The 23,908-nt window shown below is 47.6% G+C and overlaps 1 protein-coding gene across 4 annotated transcripts in view; it reads right to left on the bottom strand.

Annotated features, from left to right (window-relative positions):
• The window catches only part of LOC106565213 (plexin-A1), a 259,984-nt gene that overhangs the window by 138,212 nt on the left and 97,864 nt on the right, over positions 1-23,908 (bottom strand). For all 4 annotated transcript variants that reach the window (XM_014132076.2, XM_014132080.2, XM_014132077.2 and 1 more), the window contains exon 4: positions 5,594-5,734. In XM_014132076.2, coding sequence (XP_013987551.1) covers positions 5,594-5,734 — 141 coding nt within the window. The remainder of the gene's footprint in view (positions 1-5,593; positions 5,735-23,908) is intronic.

The raw sequence follows: 23,908 nt of genomic DNA, 5'->3' as shown, positions 1-23,908 counted from the left end.
TATTGAAGACTGAGGATCTTTGCTCTAACGTGACACTTCCTATGGCTCCCATAGGCTCTCAGAGCCTGGGAAAAAGCTGAACGATATCGAGGCAGCCTCTGGCTGAAACACATTATCGCTTTTGGCAAGTGGCCAATCAGAGTACTATGGGCTTAGGCGCGTGCACGAGTCGACCCCATGCTTTATTTTCTTTCGTCTGTTTACCTAAACGCAGATTCCCGGTCTGAATATTATCGCTTTTTTATGAGAAAAATGGCATACAAATTTATTTTAAACAGCGGTTGACATGCTTCGAAGTACGGTAATGGAATATTTAGACATTTTTTGTCACGAATTGCGCCATGCTCGTCACCCTTATTTACCCTTTCGGATAGTGTCTTGAACACACGAACAAAACGCCGCTGTTTGGATATAACTATGGATTATTTTGAACCAAACCAACATTGTTATTGAAGTAGAAGTCCTGGGAGTGCATTCTGACGAGGACAGCAAAGGTAATAACATTTTTCTTATAGTAAATCTGACTTTGGTGAGTGCTAAACTTGCTGGGTGTCTAAATAGCTAGCCCTGTGATGCCGGGCTATCTACTGAGAATATTGCAAAATGTGCTTTCACCAAAAAGCTATTTTAAAATCGGACATATCGAGTGCATAGAGGAGTTCTGTATCTATAATTCTTAAAATAATTGTTATGCTTTTTGTGAACGTTTATCGTGAGTAATTTAGTAAATTCACCGGCAGTGTTCGGTGGGAATGCTAGTCACATGCTAATGTAAAAAGCTGGTTTTTGATATAAATATGAACTTGATTGAACAAAACATGCATGTATTGTATAACATAATGTCCTAGGGTTGTCATCTGATGAAGATCAAAGGTTAGTGCTGCATTTAGCTGTGGTTTGGGTTTATGTGACATTATATGCTAGCTTGAAAAATGGGTGTCTGATTATTTCTGGCTGGGTACTCTCCTGACATAATCTAATGTTTTGCTTTCGTTGTAAAGCCTTTTTGAAATCGGACAGTGTGGTTAGATTAACGAGAGTCTTATCTTTAAAATGGTGTAAAATAGTAATATGTTTGAGAAATTGAAGTTTTTGCATTTTTGAGGTTTTTGAATAACGGGCCACGGGATTACACTGGCTGTTACTTAGGTGGGCCGATTTCGTCCCACATACCCTAGAGAGGTTAAGGATTAACCTTAGCAGTCGTAAACGTTAGGCATTCATTCTGACTGGTTAAGGATTAACCTTAGCAGTCGTAAACGTTAGGCATTCATTCCGACTCGGCTTGCTCATCCGTTGTGGATGGATTGCGGAATGGTCTAAGCCGCGAGCTCCGGCACTGTAGGCCAGTTGGATGTAGGGTGCGGGGCACTCGATTATTTTTGTATGTTTTTTTTTGTTGCCCCTAGTGGCTGGTTTTAACGGCGTCACTCGATGTCCTGCGGACCTACACAACGCTGAACTTCACCTTGGATCTGGAGTGATCCCTCTGGTGTGTGTGTGTGTGTGTTATACTGACGTATCCAAGTGTGACTGTATATCATGACACCTGAGAACATGCATCTAGATTTACTGTAAGGCTGCTGAGTGTGTGTGTGTGTGTGTGTGTGTGTGTGTGTGTGTGTGTGTGTGTGTGTGTGAGAGAATACTGAACATCTCTGGTGCCGGGACAACACTAGTTTCCTCTTTGTCAACGTCAGCTTTAACCTCATGCCTAGCTATCTAACGAAACAATGTAATAGGCATTGTCATTATATTTCAGTCGAGATTCAATCACATAGCCTCTACTTCAAACAGGTTTAATGCAGCCAACAGCAAGCGCACAAAGTTTCCTCAGGAAATTTCCCTGGCTTTGTACTGAGGCAACGTTACACAAACACCCTCTAATTCAGACGGGTTTAAGGACAGCCGGCAAGCAAACAAAGTTTCCTCAGGAACTTAAGACATTTGCTTCGTTTGTACTGAGGCGGTGTTTGGACTCGAGCCTTCTAATGCTGATGAGGTCGGCTGGGCGGCCAAGTATCTGTGGGTTCAAACCCATTTGACGTACACGTGGTGCCCCCCAGAGAAAGGAAAGTAGTTGGTGAAAAGGCTGGCTGAAACCCATCCGACCAGAGCCAAAACAGGATAGAACAAGTGGCTGCGCTGTCTTTTGTGCGAGAGCAGGTTGGGGATTCGAACCCGCAACCTTGGGATAATGGGGATGCTCTTGGCTGTGGAGCAGGGTCTTTGTTAGGAGTGTGTGTGTGTGTGTGTGCGCGCGTGTGTGCGCGTGTGTGTATGGGTGGGGGGTGTGCGTGTGCGTACTGTCAATGTGTGGCAGATGCTAAGGAGCCCTGGAGAGGGCTTTCGTGCGATTTGGCTGACTGTGAGTGCAGACAATGGCCAGCCCCCACACACACACATGCGCACGCACGAACACAGACTCACAAACGGGGAGGTGTACAGATACGCATGCACCAGCGCACAGACACACACGATATACAGACACAGAAGGGGAGGAGGGGGAACATATGATATTCCACCTCCCACAAACGACACCAGTATTAGCATTCATTTCCAGTAAGATGCTTCACAATACCGAGGTTGGGGGGGGGGGGGGTTGGGGGGGTTAAAAATGGACCCATATTCACAAGGGAGGCCATGAATATTTATGCCACGCAATTAGCTAGCACCGAGACGAGTGTGTGTGTGTGTGTGTGTGATACGCATGAGCAACTGCGAAGACTCTCGTCCGTGTACAAGGCAACAAGAATTGCAGTCGTACAGCCCAGTGACGTTGCTAAACAATGCCAAGAAGATAAGGGGTAGCTACAGACTAATGAGTTTACTGAAAGTGGCTTACAAGACAAACGGCAGAGACTTTGGTGCAAAAGTATTTTCTGGGAGTGGAAAGGGACAAAAAGAGCGTCAGAGTTCACTGCTACGCAAGACAATACGCGGCGATGTTTGGAGGGACAATGCGCTGGCAGATAGTAGGAAAATACCTCTTTTACGAACAAGCGAAAGCTTTTCTGTGTTTCGGTTGTTCTTTTGATAATAATTGTCTGCTTTCTTCAAGTCGTAAATGACTAGAATGACCTAAATATGTCCCTTTTTCCTAAACGAGAGTTCATTTTGAAGATATGAAGAAAGAGGACAGCAGTTGATATACCTTCATGGGCTTGTCGTCTGCCAATGGCTGGTAGACAATGAATGGTTCATGCATGGTTCATGCATGGGTCCACACGCGCACACACACACACACACACACACGACGCATGTACACACACCTACACACACCCCTCCTGTCAAATTTCAAATGATGATAATAATGATTAAGAAGGTGGAGTCAAACGACCTATAAAAACACCAGGCCTTTGTGCTGTGCACCTTACGTGACTCAGAGTGGGGTTCTTTCGGGTGTGTGCCTCAGTGTGTGCGTGCGTGTAGACCCGTCATGGGCCACGCTCTAGTGGATATGTCCAATGACACCTTAATGTGCTTGGCTTGTCTTGAGGGCCCCTGCGGGCTGAGAGCACAGGGGCTGCTGGGGCCTGCCCGTCTGCCTCGCTACATCCTCTAACCGGCAGGGGAGAGGCGTGTGTGTTTATCTGTCGGTGTTGTCTGTGTGTACTAGAGACGGTGTGTGTATCAGAGAAGGTGGAAGGAGTGTAGAGATATCTGTGTATGGTAAAGGGGGGAGGTTATACGGTATATAACAAGGATTCATAGAGGGGTGGCATTAACGTGCTCCACGACTCAACCTAAACCCCCTGAAACGAGCCCTCTGCTTTCACCCCCCCCCCATCTCTTTCCGATACCCCCTCCTTTCTCCCTTCCATGCAAGATCCAATTCCAGAATATTCCACAGCTATCTCATACCAGGGCAGTAGAGGTGTAAGAGGAGAGAGAGAGAGAGAAAGAGCGAGAGAGAGAGGGAGCACGAGAGTGCGTATGAGAGAGAGCACGAGAGAGACATTGAGAGAGAGAGGGAACGAGAGAAAGATGAGGAAAGGGGTTAAAAAGGAAGGGTGAGATGATTAAAAAAAATAAAAATAAATGGGAACGGGATCAATGCAAGCCGGTTCAGAGGGGGGCACTCAATTTTGTCTTAGAATGGAGCGTGTGAGAGGGGGGGGGTCTGGCGAGCAGCCGAGACATGGATTTAAAACGAGGGGGGAGTGCAGCAGGGTAAGGGTAAGATGGTGGGCAAAGGGAATTACCTCTCTAGTCATTAATAATGAGAAGGGATCTTTAACCAGGGGTCTACCCCACGGAGAGGTACCCCTGGCCCCTCCTTCAGCCCCCCTCGGCTTAACCCAACCCTGGTCTCTGTTAATGGGGATCACGGCCAGGCATTTGGGGGGGGGTGTAAGTGAGATAGAGTGCAGGAGTATATTTTAGTGTGTGTGTGTTCCAAGCCTTTCATATACACTGAGTGCACAAAACATTAGGAACACCTTCATAATATTGAGTTGCACCCCTTTCAACCCTCAGAACAACCTCCGTTCGTTGAGGTACGGACTCTACAAGGTGTCAAAAAGCGTTCCACAGGGATGCTGGCCCATGTTGACGCCAACGCTTCCCACAGTTGTGTCAAGTTGGCTGGATGTCCTTTGGGTGGTGGACCATTCTTGATACACACGAGAAACTGTTGAGTGTGAAAAACCCAGCAGTGTTGCAGTTCTTCACACAAGCCGGTGCGACTGGCACCTACTTCCATAACGCCTTTCAAAAGGCGCTTAAATATTTTGTCTTACCCATTCACCCTCTGAATGGCACACATACACAAGCCATGTCTCAATTGTCTCAAGGCTTAAAAATCCCTCTTTAATCTGTCTCCTCCCCTTCATCTACACTAATTGAAGTGGATTTAACAAGTGACATCAATAAGGGATCATAGCTTTCACCTGGATTCACCTGGTCAGTCTATGTCATGGAAAGAGCAGGTGTTCCTAATGATTTGTCCAAGACACAGTTGTTCACCCACCGCCTACGGAGAAACAGCCACACCCTATTCTCAAAATGGACACGCAGATGCCTTTTCCACTGTCCTCTTTCTCAATCCCTCTCTGTCCCCCCTCCACCTCTCCCCCTCTCCCTCTACTAATGAGTGGTAAAGGGGGTGTCAGCTGCATCATTAGAAGCCAACACGGGCGACCCCGCAGCCAGAGCTTCAAAGCCGTACACGGCCGAGCCGGTGGTGAGGTTGTTAATGAACAGGTCCCCACATGGAATACACCTGACCTTTGACCATTCCCCTGGTGTGTGTGTGCCTTGGTCGGCAGGGGGGGGACGGGGACAGAGGACGGGGGGACCCAAGCCAGACAGACAGATGTAATTGCAGGTTACGGGAGGGTTGTGTGTGTCTAAGGTAATGATGCATCATTAGCCCCCCCCCCTTCGCGCTGACACCTGCCGCCTTTCTTTAGACCTGCCGTCTGAGGGAGTGTGTGTGATGTGTCCCTGCGTGTGTATATGTTCGTTGATGAGCGTGTCGATGTGTGCGCGTGCATGCGGGCAATATATGTGTTTGCATGCATACCCGTGTTCACGCATTTGTGTGTGTGTGTGTGTGTGTCGTGTTCATGCCTGTGTGTCTATCTCTTACCTGTTTGTCGGAGAGCGTGTAGACGTGCTGCATGTCCGGGGAGAAGAGCAGGTCTCGGAGGATGGGGCTGGAGTCGTCACTCACCGCCACGTTCTCGTAGAGCAGAGCTGGACGCGTGGGGCTCACCGAATTCACCAGGATCTAGACCGAGAGACAACAGGTGAGATGACTGCATTCCGTTACACGGCAAATGAAGTGAAAAGGCGCCAGCGACCAACACACCTCAGGTTAAAAAAATAAGCAAGGCCTGATGGAGGGTAAAGACAAGTGGCTCCGACTACCGATCAAATTGGGAAAACGGCGCTGCTGGACGAAGCACGTCGCGACTGTTCCGTAGCCAGACGACGGTGAGGAGGTTTGCCGTTCCCAAACAAAATAATCTACTCAGCGGTTTAAATGGTACAACGCTGATCCCGTTGGTCGAGTCCAATGTTGTTGTTACTCATGGACCAATCGTACCACTCTTAAATCCTCGCGACGTTGTGACGCTGCAACGCTAGTGAAGGCTTTTCAGCTATTCTTGTGGTCCCGCAACTATTCATAGTTCACAAAGTAGATAACCGTAGTCAAATAACTTCTTAATGCAAGAAATACAAAGAGTGGCACTTCTCTATCAGCCTGACTGTTACACACTGAAAATGAAGGTGACGGATCTAGACATAATATGTGTCTGTCTCTGTGTGTCTGTCTATGTGTGTCTGTGCACAGACACAGACAGACAGAAAAACATGTGCGTGTTTGCGTCTGTCTGCGTGTGTAGGAGTTTTTCCGTCTGTCTGCGTGTGTAGGTGTGTTTCCCTTCGTCCAAACTGTGAGAGAGCGCGAGGCTGGCAGCTCACAAGGCCTTGATAAAGCAATGGGCACCCTAAGAAATATGAACGTTATTAAGGGGATAATGGAACAATGAACAAAGGATACATTTCATTTAGTTTGCTGTCGCATCTCATCTCACACACAAATTAACTTGCGCACACCCACCCACACACCCACCCACCCACACGGACATAGGTGTAAGAAAGGTGTGCACACAGGAGACAACAAACACAGCACATCGACACACACCGTAGCATACACACACACACACTTTTGTTTACTTTTTTTTATTACACACAGTTTTGTGGTTTACTTTTTTTATTACACACACACACACACACACGGAGAGAATGAAGACAGAGTGCTGCGAGGAGCAGTGGGGAAATTGTTTGTTTTCTCGCTATCTGCTCACAGCGTGAAGGTCGGAGACGGGTCATCTTTCTCTCCCTCTCTCATTCTATCATTCTCTCCACCCCACTCTCTCTCTGACTCAGACACACACACACACACACACACACACACACACACGTTTTCAGCATCTGCCTCGGCTCTGTGACGCCACTCCAATATACTGGCTAATTATAAAGCTAGAGCTAACCACAGGCACCTCTCTCTACCCAGAGAGATTGGAGATTCACAAAGAGACCAAATACAGAGGCTAAAGTGTGTGTGTGTGTGTGTGTGTGTGTGTGTGTGTGTGTGTGTGTGTGTGTGTGTGTGTGTGTGTGTGTGTGTGTGTGTGTGTGTGCATGTGTCTCCAAATCTTGGAATGGAATATGGACCAGGGCAAAGACCATCAAAACACAACTTCATTTACATTTCCCCAACTGGCAACTGCTCTGGAGCAAGCCAGTCAGCCAGCCAGCCAGTCAGTCAGCCAGACAACCAGTCAGACAGTGCCAGCCTGTCAGACAACCAGTCAGACAGTGCCAGCCTGTCAGACAGTGCCAGCCTGTCAGACAGTCAGACAGTGCCAGCCTGTCAGACAGTCAGACAGTGCCAGCCTGTCAGACAGCCAGACAGTGCCAGCCTGTCAGACAACCAGTCAGACAGTGCCAGCCTGTCAGACAGCGCCAGCCTGTCAGACAGCCAGACAGCGCCAGCCTGTACTTCCTACAGTTGATATAACACTCAGTACTGCACAGACATTACACCATCACCCACTACTACTAGGTGGGAAGGTTCAGGTGACTGGGGTTCGGCATCTCCGGTGGTGGAGGGCCTCCACAGAGTGTGCAACGCTGGGCTGGAACAAAGGTCTGCAGGTCTTAGAAACAGCTGTACAAGGAAAGTCGCTGTACAACGTTGACTCCTGAGAACTTCACTTTTTTTTTGTTGAGTTGAGCGCAGCGCAGTTTCCCAAACCCGGATCAAATAGTGTCAACTTCAAATATTCCCCCGTTTGTGTGGAGTACAATTATGCACATCATGTCCCTAATAGATTCATGAATCGATGAGTTGCACGGTCATTTCAGGATCAGGATATTGTCAACAAGAGTGTGTTTGTGTGAGAGAGGAAAGACAGATCGTCTCCGCCAGCTGTTGCCCGAGTACGCCCCGTCACACCGAATCCCTGCTCTTAAAAATCAATCCACTCAACGGCAGCAAAACGAGTGAAGGAAGGAGGGATAGAACGAGAGGGAAAAGGGGGGAGTTTGAAACATAAGCAACGTTTGGCTAATTGAATCAAACCAAGCTATTCTCCGGATGAGACACAGAGGGAATCTAATCATAGCCGTGGTGAGGGGAGAGACACGTTTAGCGCGGCTGATAGGTTTTTACCAGGGCGGCGATCGATACAACGGCCATCATGCAACGAGGAGACAGTCGATAACTATCGCTATGGTTTTTCCATTGTGTCTTTTCCTTTCTAGTAGTGTCTGTTGGTTTCAGTAAAATAGTTAAATAAAGGTAAACAATATATATATAGGCGGAGCTAAAGATCACAACACAATGGGCAGGGCGACAATGGTTTTGATTATAATAATTTATGGTAACTGGGGGGTAGAGCGAGGGAGTGGGGTAGAGTGCGTGGTAGAGAGGGGTAGAGTGAGTGGTAGAGAGTGGTAGAGCGCGTGGCAAAGGGTTACAGCGCGTGGCAGAGGGGTAGAGCGCGTGGCAGAGGGTCAGAGCGCGTGGCAGAGGGTCAGAGCGCGTGGCAGAGTGGTAGAGCGCGTGGCAGAGTGGTAGAGCGCGTGGCAGAGGGTCAGAGCGCGTGGCAGAGGGTCAGAGCGCGTGGCAGAGAGTGGTAGAGCGCGTGGCAGAGAGTGGTAGAGCGCGTGGCAGAGAGTGGTAGAGCGCGTGGCAGAGGGTCAGAGCGCGTGGCAGAGGGTCAGAGCGCGTGGCAGAGGGTCAGAGCGCGTGGCAGAGGGTCAGAGCGCGTGGCAGAGGGTCAGAGCGCGTGGCAGAGGGTTAGAGCGCGTGGCAGAGAGTGGTAGAGCGCGTGGTAGAGGGTCAGAGCGCGTGGTAGAGAGTGGTAGAGCACGTGGCAGAGGGTTAGAGCGCGTGGTAGAGGGTCAGAGCGCGTGGCAGAGGGTTAGAGCGCGTGGCAGAGGGTTAGAGCGCGTGGCAGAGAGTGGTAGAGCGCGTGGCAGAGAGTGGTAGAGCGCGTGGCAGAGAGTGGTAGAGCGCGTGGCAGAGAGTGGTAGAGCGCGTGGCAGAGAGTGGTAGAGCGCGTGGCAGAGGGTTAGAGCGCGTGGCAGAGAGTGGTAGAGCGCGTGGTAGAGAGTGGTAGAACGCGTGGCAGAGGGTTAGAGCGCGTGGCAGAGAGTGGTAGAGCGCGTGGTAGAGGGTCAGAGCGCGTGGCAGAGGGTTAGAGCGCGTGGCAGAGAGTGGTAGAGCGCGTGGCAGAGAGTGGTAGAGCGCGTGGCAGAGAGTGGTAGAGCGCGTGGCAGAGGGTTAGAGCGCGTGGCAGAGAGTGGTAGAGCGCGTGGTAGAGAGTGGTAGAACGCGTGGCAGAGGGTTAGAGCGCGTGGCAGAGAGTGGTAGAGCGCGTGGTAGAGGGTCAGAGCGCGTGGCAGAGGGTTAGAGCGCGTGGCAGAGAGTGGTAGAGCGCGTGGCAGAGGGTCAGAGCGCGTGGCAGAGGGTCAGAGCGTGTGGCAGAGGGTCGTGGAGCGCGAGAGGGGGGTGGAGCGCGAGAGGGTCGTGGAGCGCGAGAGGGGGGTGGAGCGCGAGAGGGGGGTGGAGCGCGAGAGGGGGGTGGAGCGCGAGAGGGGGGTGGAGCGCGAGAGGGGGGTGGAGCGCGAGAGGGGGGTGGAGCGCGAGAGGGGGTAGAGCGAGAGAGGGGGTAGAGCGAGAGAGGGGGTAGAGCGAGAGAGGGGGGCAGAGAGAGATAGAGAGAGATAAACGGGAGAGGCAGCGAGAGTGATGCAAAGAGATGAACATGCCACTAGTTGGGCCGATGAACAATGTCATTGGGTATCGACTATGATAGCCAACCATCGTTTTGGGTATGCCTCGAAAGGACAAGTAAAAACAAATATCACCTATTGATTCCATTGGCTCTCTGTCTAGACAGTGTATAAGACACTGTCTGAACATCAATCTCAAATACACGTCTCCCATCCTCACCCTCATCGTTATGTCCCTTCAAACACACAAGTTAGGACCACCAAGCCACATAATATATAAGCACTTTTGGTGACCACTTGGGGGTGCGTCTCAATAGTCTAAAGTGGCTCCCTTTCTCTCCTACTCTTTTTTTTCCCCTTGATCGGATTAAAGCTTCCGAAACCATGAACTTTGAACTGTGAAGTTTATCTTCAAGTGAGCTCTTGGCCATTAAATCTTAAAACATATATTTTTTTTTTAGGAGTATAAAATAGAAAGCAAGTATTCTTACTGGGAAATAATGGATGTGACAGAATCTGGTGCGAGTCTGTAAGTGGATGACTCACCCATTGCAACTTCACCCAGAGAATTTGACTGTACAGTACAGTAGCTTGCCAGGCATAAGACCAACTACAGCGACACCAGGGGCCGGCATCCCAAGTCGCACCCTATTCCCTATGTAGCGCACTACTTTTGACCAGGGCAAATGGTGCCCTATTTAGGGAATAGGGCACCACTTGGCAGGTACAGTAGGGCCAGCTTTCCCTGCACTCAGGTGACAGGTTCCTTTATGTTTAAAACACACCGTCTAGCTACAGCTCCACGGGGCTGCTCCCACACGCCACTGAGACATCTGCCTACTTGTGCTATGACATGACCGGTGGTCTGTGCGTTTCCTCAGTCCTTCAAATCAAATTTGATTCGTCACATGCGCCGAATACGACAGGTAGTGAAAAGCTTACTTAACCAACAATGCAGTTCAGAACAAAAAGTGTCAAGAAAGTATTTACTAAAATAAAGGAAAAAATAAAGGAAGTACAAGAAAAAAAGGAAAAAAAGGGGAATAATTAAGCAACTATAAAATAACAACAGCGAGGCTATATACAGGGGGTACCGGTACAGATTCAATGTGCGGGGGCACCGGTTAGTCGAGGTAAATGAGGTAATATGTACATGTAGGTAAGAGTTAAAAAGTGACTATGCATGGATAATAAACAGAGAATAGCAGCAGTGTAAAAACGTGGGTGTGGGGGGACAATGCAAATAGTCCCGGTGGCCATTTGATTAGCTGTTCAGGAGTCTTATGGCTTGGGGGTAGAACCTGTTAAGAAGCCTTTTGGACCTAGACTTGGCGCTCTGGTAGCGCGTGCCTTGCTATGGGGCTGCTGACAGGACAGTCTGGCTCTCTTCAGGTGAAGCTGCATGGCGTCCAAAACAACTTTGATGTTACAAAAGGAGGTGGGGGTAGGGGGTGACATTCCACCATATGTGAGAAAGCTTGCGAATCACACAGACACACCTCTCGCCCACCCGCCCATAAACTTTCAGATCCCTTCTCCTATAGTCTTCTGACTGGATCAGACTCTTCACATAACTAGGTCTGCTATGCATAATGGAAACTCTGGCACATTCCACCCTTTGATGTTAGAGGGGGGATTTGGGGAGGGTGGGGTGGGGGAGGGGGGCTCCCCACGTTGAAGTGGAGATTTGACGCGACTCGCTTTGAATGGAACAATGGAGACTAAATGAGGAGAGGAAAGAGGGAATGAAGAGAAGAGGTGGTGGAGGGAGTGAATGGAAGACTGCTGGCAGTACTAGTCCCCTGTACAAGAGGGGAGAGGTTGACCGCCGGCGGGCGTGTGTCCTCGAACGGAGACGAGGGGGTGTGGAAAGGAGGCCATCGCAGAGCATTGGGACACAGCCCATAATGAAATGGAGATGTGCATTTAGGAACTTAACTGTGAACAGGCGAGGGAAGGGAGAAGGGAGAGAAAGGAGGAGAAATGGGTAAAAAAAACAACAACAAAAAAACTTTCGTCTCACGTGTCTCTCTCCCTCTCTCTCATCTAGTCTTTATCTCCCATCACTCACTCTTTACCTTTCCCTAAGTGATGAAGTCAAAAAGTTTAATTCCTAGCATCCAGTCTCACTCAGGGGCTTCGTAGAACCGCAGCATAGCGAGGACACAGTAAACACATCCCTCACTTAGGTGGCAGAACACTGTGTAGCCATAACAGCCCTAATAAAAGTGTGTGTGTGTGTGTGTGTGTGTGTGTGTTCTTAGAACTAAGCAAGACAGCGGAGAGAGTATAGAGACAAAAAAAATGTTATTTTAATCTTTACAGATATTGTCCTAAGCTAAAAGGTCAACGGAACTGCACAATTGTCTATTTAATAGACCTATAGTGCTAGCGTTGAGGCACTTAGGCTAGAGAGTGCACCCTGAACAATCACACAGACTCAAGCGCCACACATTGAGAGACCCTGGTACATATGTGATAAAGCACTCTGCGGTAATTTCTGCCTCCAGGTTCAAATGAATGTTATGTTACTAGGAATTCTGGCCTGAGACGCTTGAAGTTGCATTTATTGGCCGAAATGAGCATTTTTTGAAGTCTTGTCCACTCTTTCCCATCTTGCGCTCTTCTTTTCCCTCTTCCCTCCCTCCCTCCCTCCATCTCTACGCAGCTCCCTCTCTCTTTGTCAGGGTAAGATCTTGGCTCTTCTCTGCATATCATGGCTTGAAGACAAGAGCAGATGCAGCATTACGGAATGAGCAACCTCCATGGTCATGCTTTTCAAAATATCAGGTAGCAGTAGGAAGGCAGGAGGCATAGTGTTAGAGCTAGCAACCGAAAGGTTGCCATTTCGAATCTCTGAGCCGACTAGGTAAAAAAAAAAACATCTGTCGATCTGCCCTTGAGCAAGGCACTTGACCCTAAGCTCCCTTCAATAATGATAAATAACAGATGACACAGATGCTAAGCTACATGACTGTTTTTCTAGCACAGACTGGAGTATGTTCCGGGATTCTTCAGATGGCATTGAGGAGTACACCACATCAGTCACTGACTTCATCAATAAGTGCATCGATGATGTCGTCCCCACAGTGACCGTAAGCACATATCCCAACCAGAAGCCATGGATTTACAGGCAACATCTACACTGAGCTAAAGGCTAGAGCTGCCACCTTCAAGGAGCGGGACTCTAACCCGGAAGCTTATAAGAAATCCCGCTATGCCCCCTGTATGTGTGTTTCTTTTCTCTCCTCCTCCTCACAGGTGACAATCATCACTCCCCAATTAGTCCCCAAACAGAAGTGACCTGCTCCTCTTCCCTCACCCAATCACAGTCCCTTTCCCTTGGTTTAAAACCCCAGTCAGTTGCAATCTCTCTCTAGCTCATTATCACTCTGTGTTTAATCTCTCACTCTGAGATCAATCTTTGTGTTCATTCTCTCAATCTCTCTCTCTCTCTCTCTCTCTGTGTCCCTCTCTCTATCTCTGTATTGATCTCTTTTGTTTTTGCAACTGCATGTCACATTTGTCCGGTAATCCTGTGAGTATTGTTTTGTTGTTTGACTGTTTGGTGGGAAAAGGGGGTACTAAGACAAGTCGCCCATGGGCATACATTACCCGTAGGAATCCTTTGTCTAAGTACCCTAGATAGAACTGGGCGGACCACCCTCTGTATTTTTGGTTAGTTAGCTAGCTGTTGTGGAAATAGGCTAGTCTAGTTTAGGGGTGTTTTTGGATTATTGTTTCTTTGCTTGGGTCCAGCTCAGCCCCTTTTCTCACATCCCTTTACCGTGTGTTTAAAATAAACCTTTTGAGTTTGACGGTAGATTTCAGTTGTCTGTGGTTTTTGTTCTCACTGTTACATGTCACGATTATAATTTGCATGATTTATGTTACGGGTCTCGTATCCATCCCCCCTAGACCGCTGGGCCAAAGTGATTCGTAACACCCCCCGACGAACCACCAAACAGGCAAAGCGTCAATACAGGACTAAGATTGCACGCGTCTATGCAGGCTTCGAGGCAAGCTACACTAAAGCATGCATGAGAGCACCAGCTGTTCAGACAGTGTGATCACGCTCTCCATAGCAGATGTGAGTAAGACCTTTAAACAGGTCAACATTCACAAGGCCGCAGGGCCAGACGGATTACCAGGACGTGTACCGCGAGCATGTACTGACCAACTGGCAAGTGTCTTCACTGACATTTTCAACCTCTCCCTGTCTGAGTCTGTAATACCAACATGTTTCAAGCAGACCACCATGTGCCCCAGAACACCAATGTAAACTGCCTAAATGACTACAGACCCGTAGCACTCACGTATGTAGCCATGAAGTGCTCTGAAAGGCTGGTCATGGCTAACATCAACACCATTATCCCAGAAACCCTAGACCCACTCCAATTTGCATACCGCCCCAACAGATCCACAGAAGACGCAATCTCTATTGCACGCCACACTGCCCTTTCCCACCTGGACGAAAGGAATTCCTACGTGAGACTGCTGATCATTGACGACAGCTCAGTGTTCAACACCATGGTACCCTCAAAGCTCATCACTAAGCTAAGGACCGTGGAACTAAACACCTCCCTCTGTAACTGGATCCTGGACTTCCTGACGGGCCACCCCCAGGTGGTAAGGGTAGGTAACAACATCTGCCACGCTGATCCTCAACACTGGAGCCCCTCAGGGGTGCGTGCTCTGTCCCTTCCTGTACTCCCTGTTCACCCATGATTGCATTGCCAAGCACGACTCCAACACCATCATTAAGTTTGCTGACAACACAACAGTGTGTGGGGGCACCGGGTAGTCGAGGTAATATGTACACTACCATTCAAAAGTTTGTGGTCACTTAGAAAAGCACATTTTTTGTCCATTAAAATAACATCACATTGATCGGAAATACAGTGTAGACATTGTTAATGTTGTAAATGACTATTGTAGCTGGAAACTGCAGATTTTTGTGGAATATCGACATAGGCATACAAAGGTCCATTATCAGCAACCATCCCTCCTGTGTTCCAATGGCACGTTATGTTAGCTAATCAAAGTTTATAATTTTAAAAGGCACATTGATCATTAGAAACCCCTTTTACAATTATGTTAGAACAGCTGAAAACTGTTGTGCTGATTAAAGAAGCACTAAAATGGCCCTTCTTTAGACTAGTTGAGTATCTGGAGGATCAGCAATTGTGGGTTTGATTACAGGCTCAAAATGGCCAGAAACAAAAGTACTTTCTTCTGAAACTCATCAGTCTACTCTTGTTCTGAGAAATGAAGGCTATTCCATGCGAGAAATTGCCAAGAAACTGAAGATCTCGTACAACGCTGTGGACTACTCCCTTCACAGAACAGCGCAAACTGGCTCTAACCAGAATAGAAAGAGGAGTGGCAGGCCCCGGTGCACAACTGAGCAAGAGGACAAGTACATTAGAGTGTCTAGTTTGAGAAACAGACGCCTCACAAGTCAACTGGCAGCTTCATTAAATAGTACTTGCAAAACACCCGTCTCAATGTCAACAGTGAAGAAGTGACTCTGGATTCTGCGCCCGCACATTGACTCTGTACCGGTACCCCCTGTATATAGCCTTGTTACTGTTATTTTATTGTTGCTCTTTATTTGTTGTTATTTTTCATTTAGATTTATTCATTGTTTACTTCAGTTTATTTCAGTAAATACTTTAACACTTATTTTTCCTTATAACTTGTTGGTTAAGGGCTTGTAAGTACGCATTTCACTGTATTTGGCGCAAGTGACAAATAAAATGTGATTCCATTTTTAATAATGCTGGTCCCATGCTGTGACCACACTCGCCGAAGGTGTCTCAGGGGGAGTGGGATATGCAAAAAAAACAGTATTACACTTCACCACACTGTGCAGGTTACACACGTGTACATATGTGAAACAGGACAAATATAAGCACCCCCTATTGGACCTTTGATATCATGACTTATTTCAGCATATAGATTGGACATTTAAAACCAGTGTTGACATCGTGCTATAATAATAAATAAATAGCAGCAACAATATCATTTTTAGGAAAGTAATATGGAACTTAACACAATTTTTCACCAGAATTCACTTAAATTGGGTAAAAACTACTGAATGAGCCCAAAACATGCTATGATCTTTTTGATTTTGATGATATTAGTTGAAATCGTGAAAATGATACCAGTACTCGATCTGTCCGTTCTACACGATCCTGCTAGTCTGTCTGTGTTACACTGAGCTGACTGATGAGGTTGTTGAGCCATCACAGACAGACACACAGAGAGAGAGAGAGAGAGAGACACACACACACACACACAGAAAGACAAAGACAGAGAGATGTATAGTGAAGGGTTCATAAGGGGCTCACTGTACATCAAAAATATCCTCGCTTATCTACAGAGGGGTCAAATACTTATTTCCCTCATTAAAATGCAAATCAATTTATAACATTTCTGACATGCGTTTTCTGGATTTGTTTGTTGTTATTCTGTCTCTCACTGTTCAAATAAACCTACCATTAAAATTATAGACTGATCCTTTCTTTGTCAGTGGGCAAACGTACAAAATCAGCAGGGGATCAAATACTTTTTTCCCCCCACTGTACACCCAACACCCGTGTGAAGAGGGTGACTGCGCACAACACGTGATGTGTATCACCCGCACAAACGTGTTCACACACACACACTCTATCATGTATATGGCCATGGCCTTTCAGATCCAATAGCAGCCCAGAGGTAGTTGCAGAGCCACAGAAACAGCTAGAGCCTGGCTCTTAAAGGCCACATCCACACATCAGACCATGCTTTAATTGGACATATTATTCCCCCCCCCAATCATTTCAGCGGCAAAAGAAAACTATCCATCAACGCTCTGTTTTTTTTTAAATCTGCATGTTTCCCTGTAACCACCTCTTCATTCCCAGTCCATCTCTCCTTCCTCTTCCTCTGCATCCCTTGCTCGGAAATTAAATGCCCCCCGTCGCCACCGACAAGAGTGAGTCGCTTGGCGCGGCGCCCACGCAATATTTCATCCCCCCCCCAAAAAAATAATTATCACTAAATCACACTAACTCAATCATCTACAAGCTGCACACACATGGCGGGGAGAGATGGGATTTTAAAGAGGTGCTTTTACAAAGCATCATCTTTTTCAGCGCAGCCAAAAGGAAGTCCAGCACACATACAGAATACATTGTCTCTAGATTGGTGCACATTCAATATCGCCTTAAAATGACAGAACATGCACATGTACTGTAAGGACGGCTAGCATGGAAAACCAGTAGATGCTATGCTAGCAGCAGGCTGGGTTCCCTTAGAGAATTAGTGGATGCTATGCTAGCAGCTAGCTAGGCTACTATAGAGAACCATTGGGTGCTATGCTAGCAACTAGGCTAGCTGGGCTACCATGGGGAACCAGCAGGTACTATTGCTAGCTGGTCTGGGTGCTAGGCTAACGGCTAGCTGAGCTATGTGGCCTTATCAGTCAGGAAGAGAAACTATAACAATGCAGATTAGGCAGAGCAGCAGAGGCAACGAGGGGAGACTACACAAACACCGCTGTTTACATTTGCACCGATGGAGAGAAGACACACACACACACAGGAAGACACAGATTTGGCACTGCGCGCTGTGTGTGTGATTGTGCGCATGCATGTGTGAGAGGGAAAACAAGACTTGACAATCCACATCAAATCTAGCGCACACTTGACTACTTTCCATCAACTACACATCAACACATATGGAATGACATGAATGATTCCCACAGGCTCCCCTTTCCCCGGAATTCAAAGGGATTCCTAGGGAAATCATATGGAGGGAGTGGAAGAAAAGCAAAGAGGAACAGGACGAGAGAAAAAAAAGGAATGGGAGATAAATCCAGCATTGTTTACAATTGTGTCTCCCTCTGTTACTGAAGCATACCAAGACAAGTGGGCTGAGCCAGGCCAAAACCACACCTCAGCATGCACCGTGCCAAACCAACTCTTGCCACCTCTCACTCTCCCCTGCTCAGTCTTTTTTCTTCCCTCCCCTACGCATCTTTCTTGCCTTTGTTTCCGCTCTCCTTCACCCTCCTCATCCACTACATTTGCCACTCTCCCGCTTCCTTTCACTCCCCCCCCACTTCTCCAATAAATCTTTCCCTCCCCCAGTCTTCCAGAAACACGGGAGAAGTGGAGATAATCCTGTGGCAGTCGGAAAATCATGGCTGTGAAAGACAGAGTGAGCGAGACAGAGAGAGAGTGAAGAGATGAAAAATAACGAGAGCAGCTAAACCAGAGAGAGAGAGAGAGAGAGAGAGAGAGAGAGAGAGAGAGAGAGAGAGAGAGAGAGAGAGAGAGAGAGAGAGAGAGAGAGAGAGAGAGAGAGAGAGAGAGAGAGAGAGAGAGAGAGGTGAATAACTGTGTGCCATGTTCTGTCGTGACGAGAGAGCAAAACTAGACAATGTGGGTTTCTTAACATAGACCCAAAACACACAGAAGCCACCACAACAATGTCAACGTCTTACGAGGACTTTCAGAAATAACGTTTTCCGTTGCTAGGCATACAGAAAGTTGCAGTAGTACGTGTTCTGCCAGTGGTTTGGTTCATGCTGTGTATGGGTACGTGGTGTGTGTTGAACCAACACAACCCATTTACCTCCATCCACCAACCAATCTACTGTATAAATGACGGAGCTACGCTATCCCTCCCAAACACACACCTAATCAATCAATCACTTAAACAGCAGACATCCATTTCATTTGGCACACAGTTGGAACCTGATCAGGGCTCTACAGTATCTAAGCCAAGCTGCCCAGCCCGTTCTTCTGCCTGCCCTAGGGACTGATTCCTCTCTATATTAATTTCTCTCTCACTCTCTACGTACCTGCTAGCTCAAGGCCTGGTGAAATGGAATGATCATGAAGACCGTATCCTACCGAAGGTTACAATCTAGACACATTTGGAGAGAAAGGCCAAGGGGGTGAATGGAGGAGGTGTGTGTGTGTGTGCACAACATTCATCCCACAATGTGTGTGTGTGTGTGCGCTCAACAAATCCCTTGGTGGGTGTGTGTGTGTGTGTGTGTGTGTGTGTGTGTGTGTGTGTGTGTGTGTGTGTGTGTGTTGCGTGCGAGCATGATGTATATGTGTGTGTGTGTGAACTGCCAACTCAGCAGAGAAAGTTGTAGGCAGTATTAAGCTGGGCCAGATGGGGCGTTAGAGTATTCCAGAAGGTTCCGGCTGGAATGGGATGGCATTTAACCCTGAAATGGGTCACAGAAACCCATGGAGGCACATTACTGACATGATTTATGTGCGTGTTAGTAAATGGTGTGCATAGCGAGTCGTGTTTGTGTGTGTGTGTGTGACATATATGTATTTATATACACACATATATACAAATACACATATACCCACACACATACACACACACACACACACACACACACACACACACACACACACACACAGTTGAAGTTGGTTTACATACACCTTAGCCAAATACATTTAAACTCAGTTTTTCCCAATTCCTGACATATAATCCTAGTAAGAATTCCCTGTTGTAGAATTACCACTTTATTTTAAGAATGTGAAATGTAATAATAATAAAAATAATAGTAGAGAGAATTATTTATTTCAGCTTTAATTTCTTTCATCACATTCCCAGTGGGTCAGAAGTTTACATACACTCAATTAGTATTTGGTAGCATTGCCTTTAAATTGTTTAACTTGGGTCAAACGTTTCAGGTAGCCTTCCACTAGTTTCCCACAATAAGTTGGTGAATTTTGGCCCATTCCTCCTGACAAAGCTGGTGTAACTGAGTCAGGTTAGTAGGCCTCCTTGCACGCACACCCTTTTTCAGTTCAGCTCACACATTATCTATAGGATAGAGGTCAGGGCTTTGTGATGGCCACTCCAATACCTTGACTTTGTTGTCCTTAAGCCATTTTGCCACAACTTTGGAAGTACGGTTGGGGTCATTGTCCATTTGGAAGACCCATTTGCGACCAAGCTTTAACTTCCTGACTGATGTCTTGAGATGTTGCTTCAATATATCCACATAATTTTCCATCCTCATGATGCCATCTATTTGGTGAAGTGCACCAGTCCCTCCTTCAGCAAAGCACCCCCACAACAAGATGCTGTCACCCCCGTGCTTCACGGTTGGGGTGGTGTTCTTTGGCTTGCAAGGCTCCCCCTTTTTCCTCCAAACATAACGATGGTCATTATGGCAAAACATTTCTCCAAAAAGTACGAACTTTGTCCCCATGTGCAGTTGCAAACTGTAGTCTGGCTTTTTCATGGCAGTTTTGGAAAAGTGGCTTCCTCCTTGCTGAGCGGCCTTTCAGGTTATGTCGATATAGCACTCGTTTTACTGTGGATATAGATACTTTTGTACCCGTTTCCTCCAGCATCTTCACAAGGTCCTTTGCTGTTGTTCTAGGATTGATATGCACTTTTCGCACCAAAGTACGTTCATCTCTAGGAGACAGAACGCGTCTCCTTCCTGAGCGGTATGACGGCTGTGTGGTCCCATGGTGTTTATACTTGCGTACGATTGTTTGTACAGATGAATGTGGTGCCTTCAGGCGTTTGGAAATTGCTCCCAAGGATGAACCAGACTGATTTCTTTAGATTTTCCCATGATGTCAAGCAAAGAGGCACTGAGTTTGAAGGTAGGCCTTGAAATACATCCACAGGTACACCTCCAATCGACTCAAATGATGTCAATTAGCCTATCAGAAGCTTCTAAAGCCATGACATAATTTTCTGTAATTATCCAAGCTGTTTAAAGGCACAGTTAACTTAGTGTATGTAAACTTCTGACCACTGGAATTGTGATACAGTGAATTATAAGTGAAATAATCTGTATGAACAATTGTTGGAAAAATTACTTGTGTCATGCACAAAGTAGATGTCCTAACCGACTTGCCAAAACTACAGTTTGTTAACAAGAAATTTGTGGAGTGGTTGAAAAATGAGTTTTAATGACTCCAACCTAAGTGTATGTAAACTTACGACTTCAACTGTATGTACACACATATACATAGAGTACCGTTGTTCTGTGGGGCTCAGGGCCCTTGAAGCGAAGGCGACGGGCCTCTCAATGCCATTCTGCAGCTGTGAGAGGACAGCTCCTAGTGCTCCAGCTGAGGCGTCACATGTGACAATGGTGGGGCAGACGGGGTCAAAGTGAGCCAAGACTGGGGCTGTGGTGAGCTGGCTCTTCAGTGAGCGGACCGCGTCTGAGCAGGCTGCCGTCCAGGCCCATGGCTCATCCTTCTTGAGGAGCTGGCGAAGGGGCGCTGTGGTCTGGGAGTAGTGGGGCAGAAACTGGAGGTAGTAGGCTGTCATGCCCAAGAATGATGCCACCTGAGAGGCTGAGGTCGGTTCCGGGATCCTGTGGACGGCTTCAATGTTCGACATGAGTGGGGCAATGCCTTTGGCCGACAGGCGGAACCCCACAAACTCGACGGCTGGAGCTGCAAAGGTGCACTTTCCACCGTTAAGGGTCAGGTTGTTCTGCAGTAGAGCACTGAATACTCTGTGGAGTCGATAATCATGGATGTGGAGGTCAGAACCGTGGACCACGATGTCATCCAGATAGACCGCCACCCCAGGTATTCCAGCGAGGATGGTGCTCATCACCTTCTGGAAGCAGCTGGGGGCGGAGCTAAGTCCAAAAGGCATGCGTGTATATCTGAACACACCAGCATGTGTGACAAAGGTAGTGAGATCTCTGCTAGCTGCATGGAGGGGTACCTGAAGATAACCCTGACGAAGGTCAAGCTTCGTGAAGATCGTGGAGCCATGGAATTGTGCAGTCAGCTCCTCAGCTGTAGGCAAGGGGTACTTATCCGGGACAACGGCCTTGTTCACAGCACGAAGATCCACGCAGGTCCGGATTCCACCTGACTTTTTGGTTGCAATGACTAAGTTTGAATCCCAAGCCTGTGAAGAGGTCGAGGCCCAAGAGGTTGGCACCCCGCTTTGCAACATGAAATGTGAATGATGGCAGATGCTTGGTGCCGTAGTGTACTGGGACCTGGAGGGTGCCTACAATGTCTATCTTGGATCTACCGTACCCACACAGGGCAGTGGAGGGCTGTTGGAGTGGTAGGTGACTGAAAAACTTGTAGTAAGTGGCAAGGTTGAGCAATGACGCCGCAGCGGCAGTATACAGCAGCAAAGGCAAACCCACCTCACCCAGCTGCACAGTGCATGTCCTGAATGACACATGGTTGGTGGAGACAGTTCGAATTTCCATGCGTTCATGTTGAGAGTGAGATGAAACTATGGGCCTGTGCTGGGTGGAGCTAGTAGCTGGGGCAGAACGACACACTTTTGCAAAGTGATTGTATTTTGAACAGTTCTTGCATATTTTCCCACGGGCTGGGCAGTTTGAAGCCCTTGAATTGTGAGAGCTAGCCCCACAGTTGCCACAGCTACTTCTGTTCGTTTGTCTGTGTGCCTGCTGCACGGGCATGCCGGTGTCTGTGTCCATGCAGCTATCAACGTGGGAGGCCATGCGCAGCGCGTGATCGTTGTAGTGCGCCTGCTCGGGCTGAAGCTGCTGTGTGAGAATGGCTGGGGGCTGAGTGTATGCTGCAGATCTGTCTGTTAGCATAGTAGAGCATTCCAACGCCGCTTCAACCTGGAGTGCTATTTTAATAGCTCCATCTAGTTGTAAATTATCCGATTCCAAAAGCAGTTTCTCCCTTGTCTTTTCACATAACGTCCCCTCTATCAACTGATCCCTGATGATCTCGTCCTGAAGTGTCCCATAGTTACAAGAGCTAGCCAAATCCCTCAGATTAGCCACGTAGCTTTGAATGGACTCACCCGGCCGTTGGTGTCTCTTCCGTAGCCGATAGCGTCGGAGGAGCACTCGCTCTTTCCCGGCAAAGTGGTTCCGTAGGAAGCTGACTGCAGCAGTGAATGTAGGAGCCGATCCAAGCGCTCTGAAAATCCTTTGTCCCTCTGTACCGAGGCAGTGACGGAGCAGTGCTGTCCTCCGCTTGTCGGAGATTGTAGAAAAGTCCATAGCTTCGATATAAGTGTTAAAGCTATCAAGCCAGTTATTCCACGGGACTGGAGGTTCGCCAGGCACGGTGAGGAATGGTGCCCGGCGGTGGTAAACTGAATTCAGCCATCTTCGTCGCCAATGTTATATCTAGCCTAGCTGTAGAAGAACGCACGTCTGCACGGATTCACATTGTACATCACTCTGTCGTTTAAGGACATGTGCCACTCATCCTGACAACCCATTCATCCATAAAGCAGCACACTGTCGTAAACCATAAGAACGTACAGTATGACATACAGCACGTCGTACCATACATAACACTGCGAAGTTGATACTGAGATTTCAAACACTTAAAAGCACGACTAGAGCGAGACTCAACGAATACAGCAAAGAGCTGCTGTTTTTATGAGTAAGTTCATGCTTAAGTTGTTACTCAGCACTGTCAACACATTGTTCAATGCTTTTATAAGCCATAAAATGCAAGTTCTCCCTACTTCCACTACAACCAGCACTGCAACTGCAATGAATGAGTAACAAAGGGATTATTATTATTATTAGCGGTGTCTTTGTCAATATCGAGGAATATTTCCACTTTCTCTGGGTCATGGAAGTAACAACATGAATTGGTGCACGAGGCAGAAATAATGCAGTGCGACTTGAGGTTTCGCCATCAGCTGGAAGACTGGGTCCCCTTTTCTCAGCGGAGGGAGGGAGAGCGGAGAGACGGTTGAGAGGCAGCCTCCCTACTGCTCCCTCCCTCAGACTGACCATCAGATGCAGGACATCAGTCGTCCAGTAAAAATATCTAGAGATTTTTAATAAGTATTATGTTCACTCAGCTGTGCCTCATCAAATGATCTATTACGGGCGTGATCATATAGTTCAAAAGTTTGAATAGAATTTCTAAATGGTCTGAGAAGAACAACATTGGCAGGGCAATTCAAGCATTTAGCCTGCCGCACAAACATCATTGCTACAGAACTGTTTTTAAATAGGTTAATGTTGCATAAGCTTACGTTATTCTGACAGAAAAGACTGGCGACCACTGCTGTAGAGGGATGAGAAGGAGAAAGATGTGTGTTTTGCGTTGGTACACACACACACACACACACACACACACACACACACACACACACACACACACACACACACACACAC

The sequence above is a fragment of the Salmo salar genome, chromosome ssa12 (assembly GCF_905237065.1).
Source record: "Salmo salar chromosome ssa12, Ssal_v3.1, whole genome shotgun sequence".
NCBI classification, from domain to species: Eukaryota; Metazoa; Chordata; class Actinopteri; order Salmoniformes; family Salmonidae; genus Salmo; species Salmo salar.
Note: the sequence above shows the minus strand (reverse complement) of the source record. Positions and strands in the feature narration are given on the sequence as shown.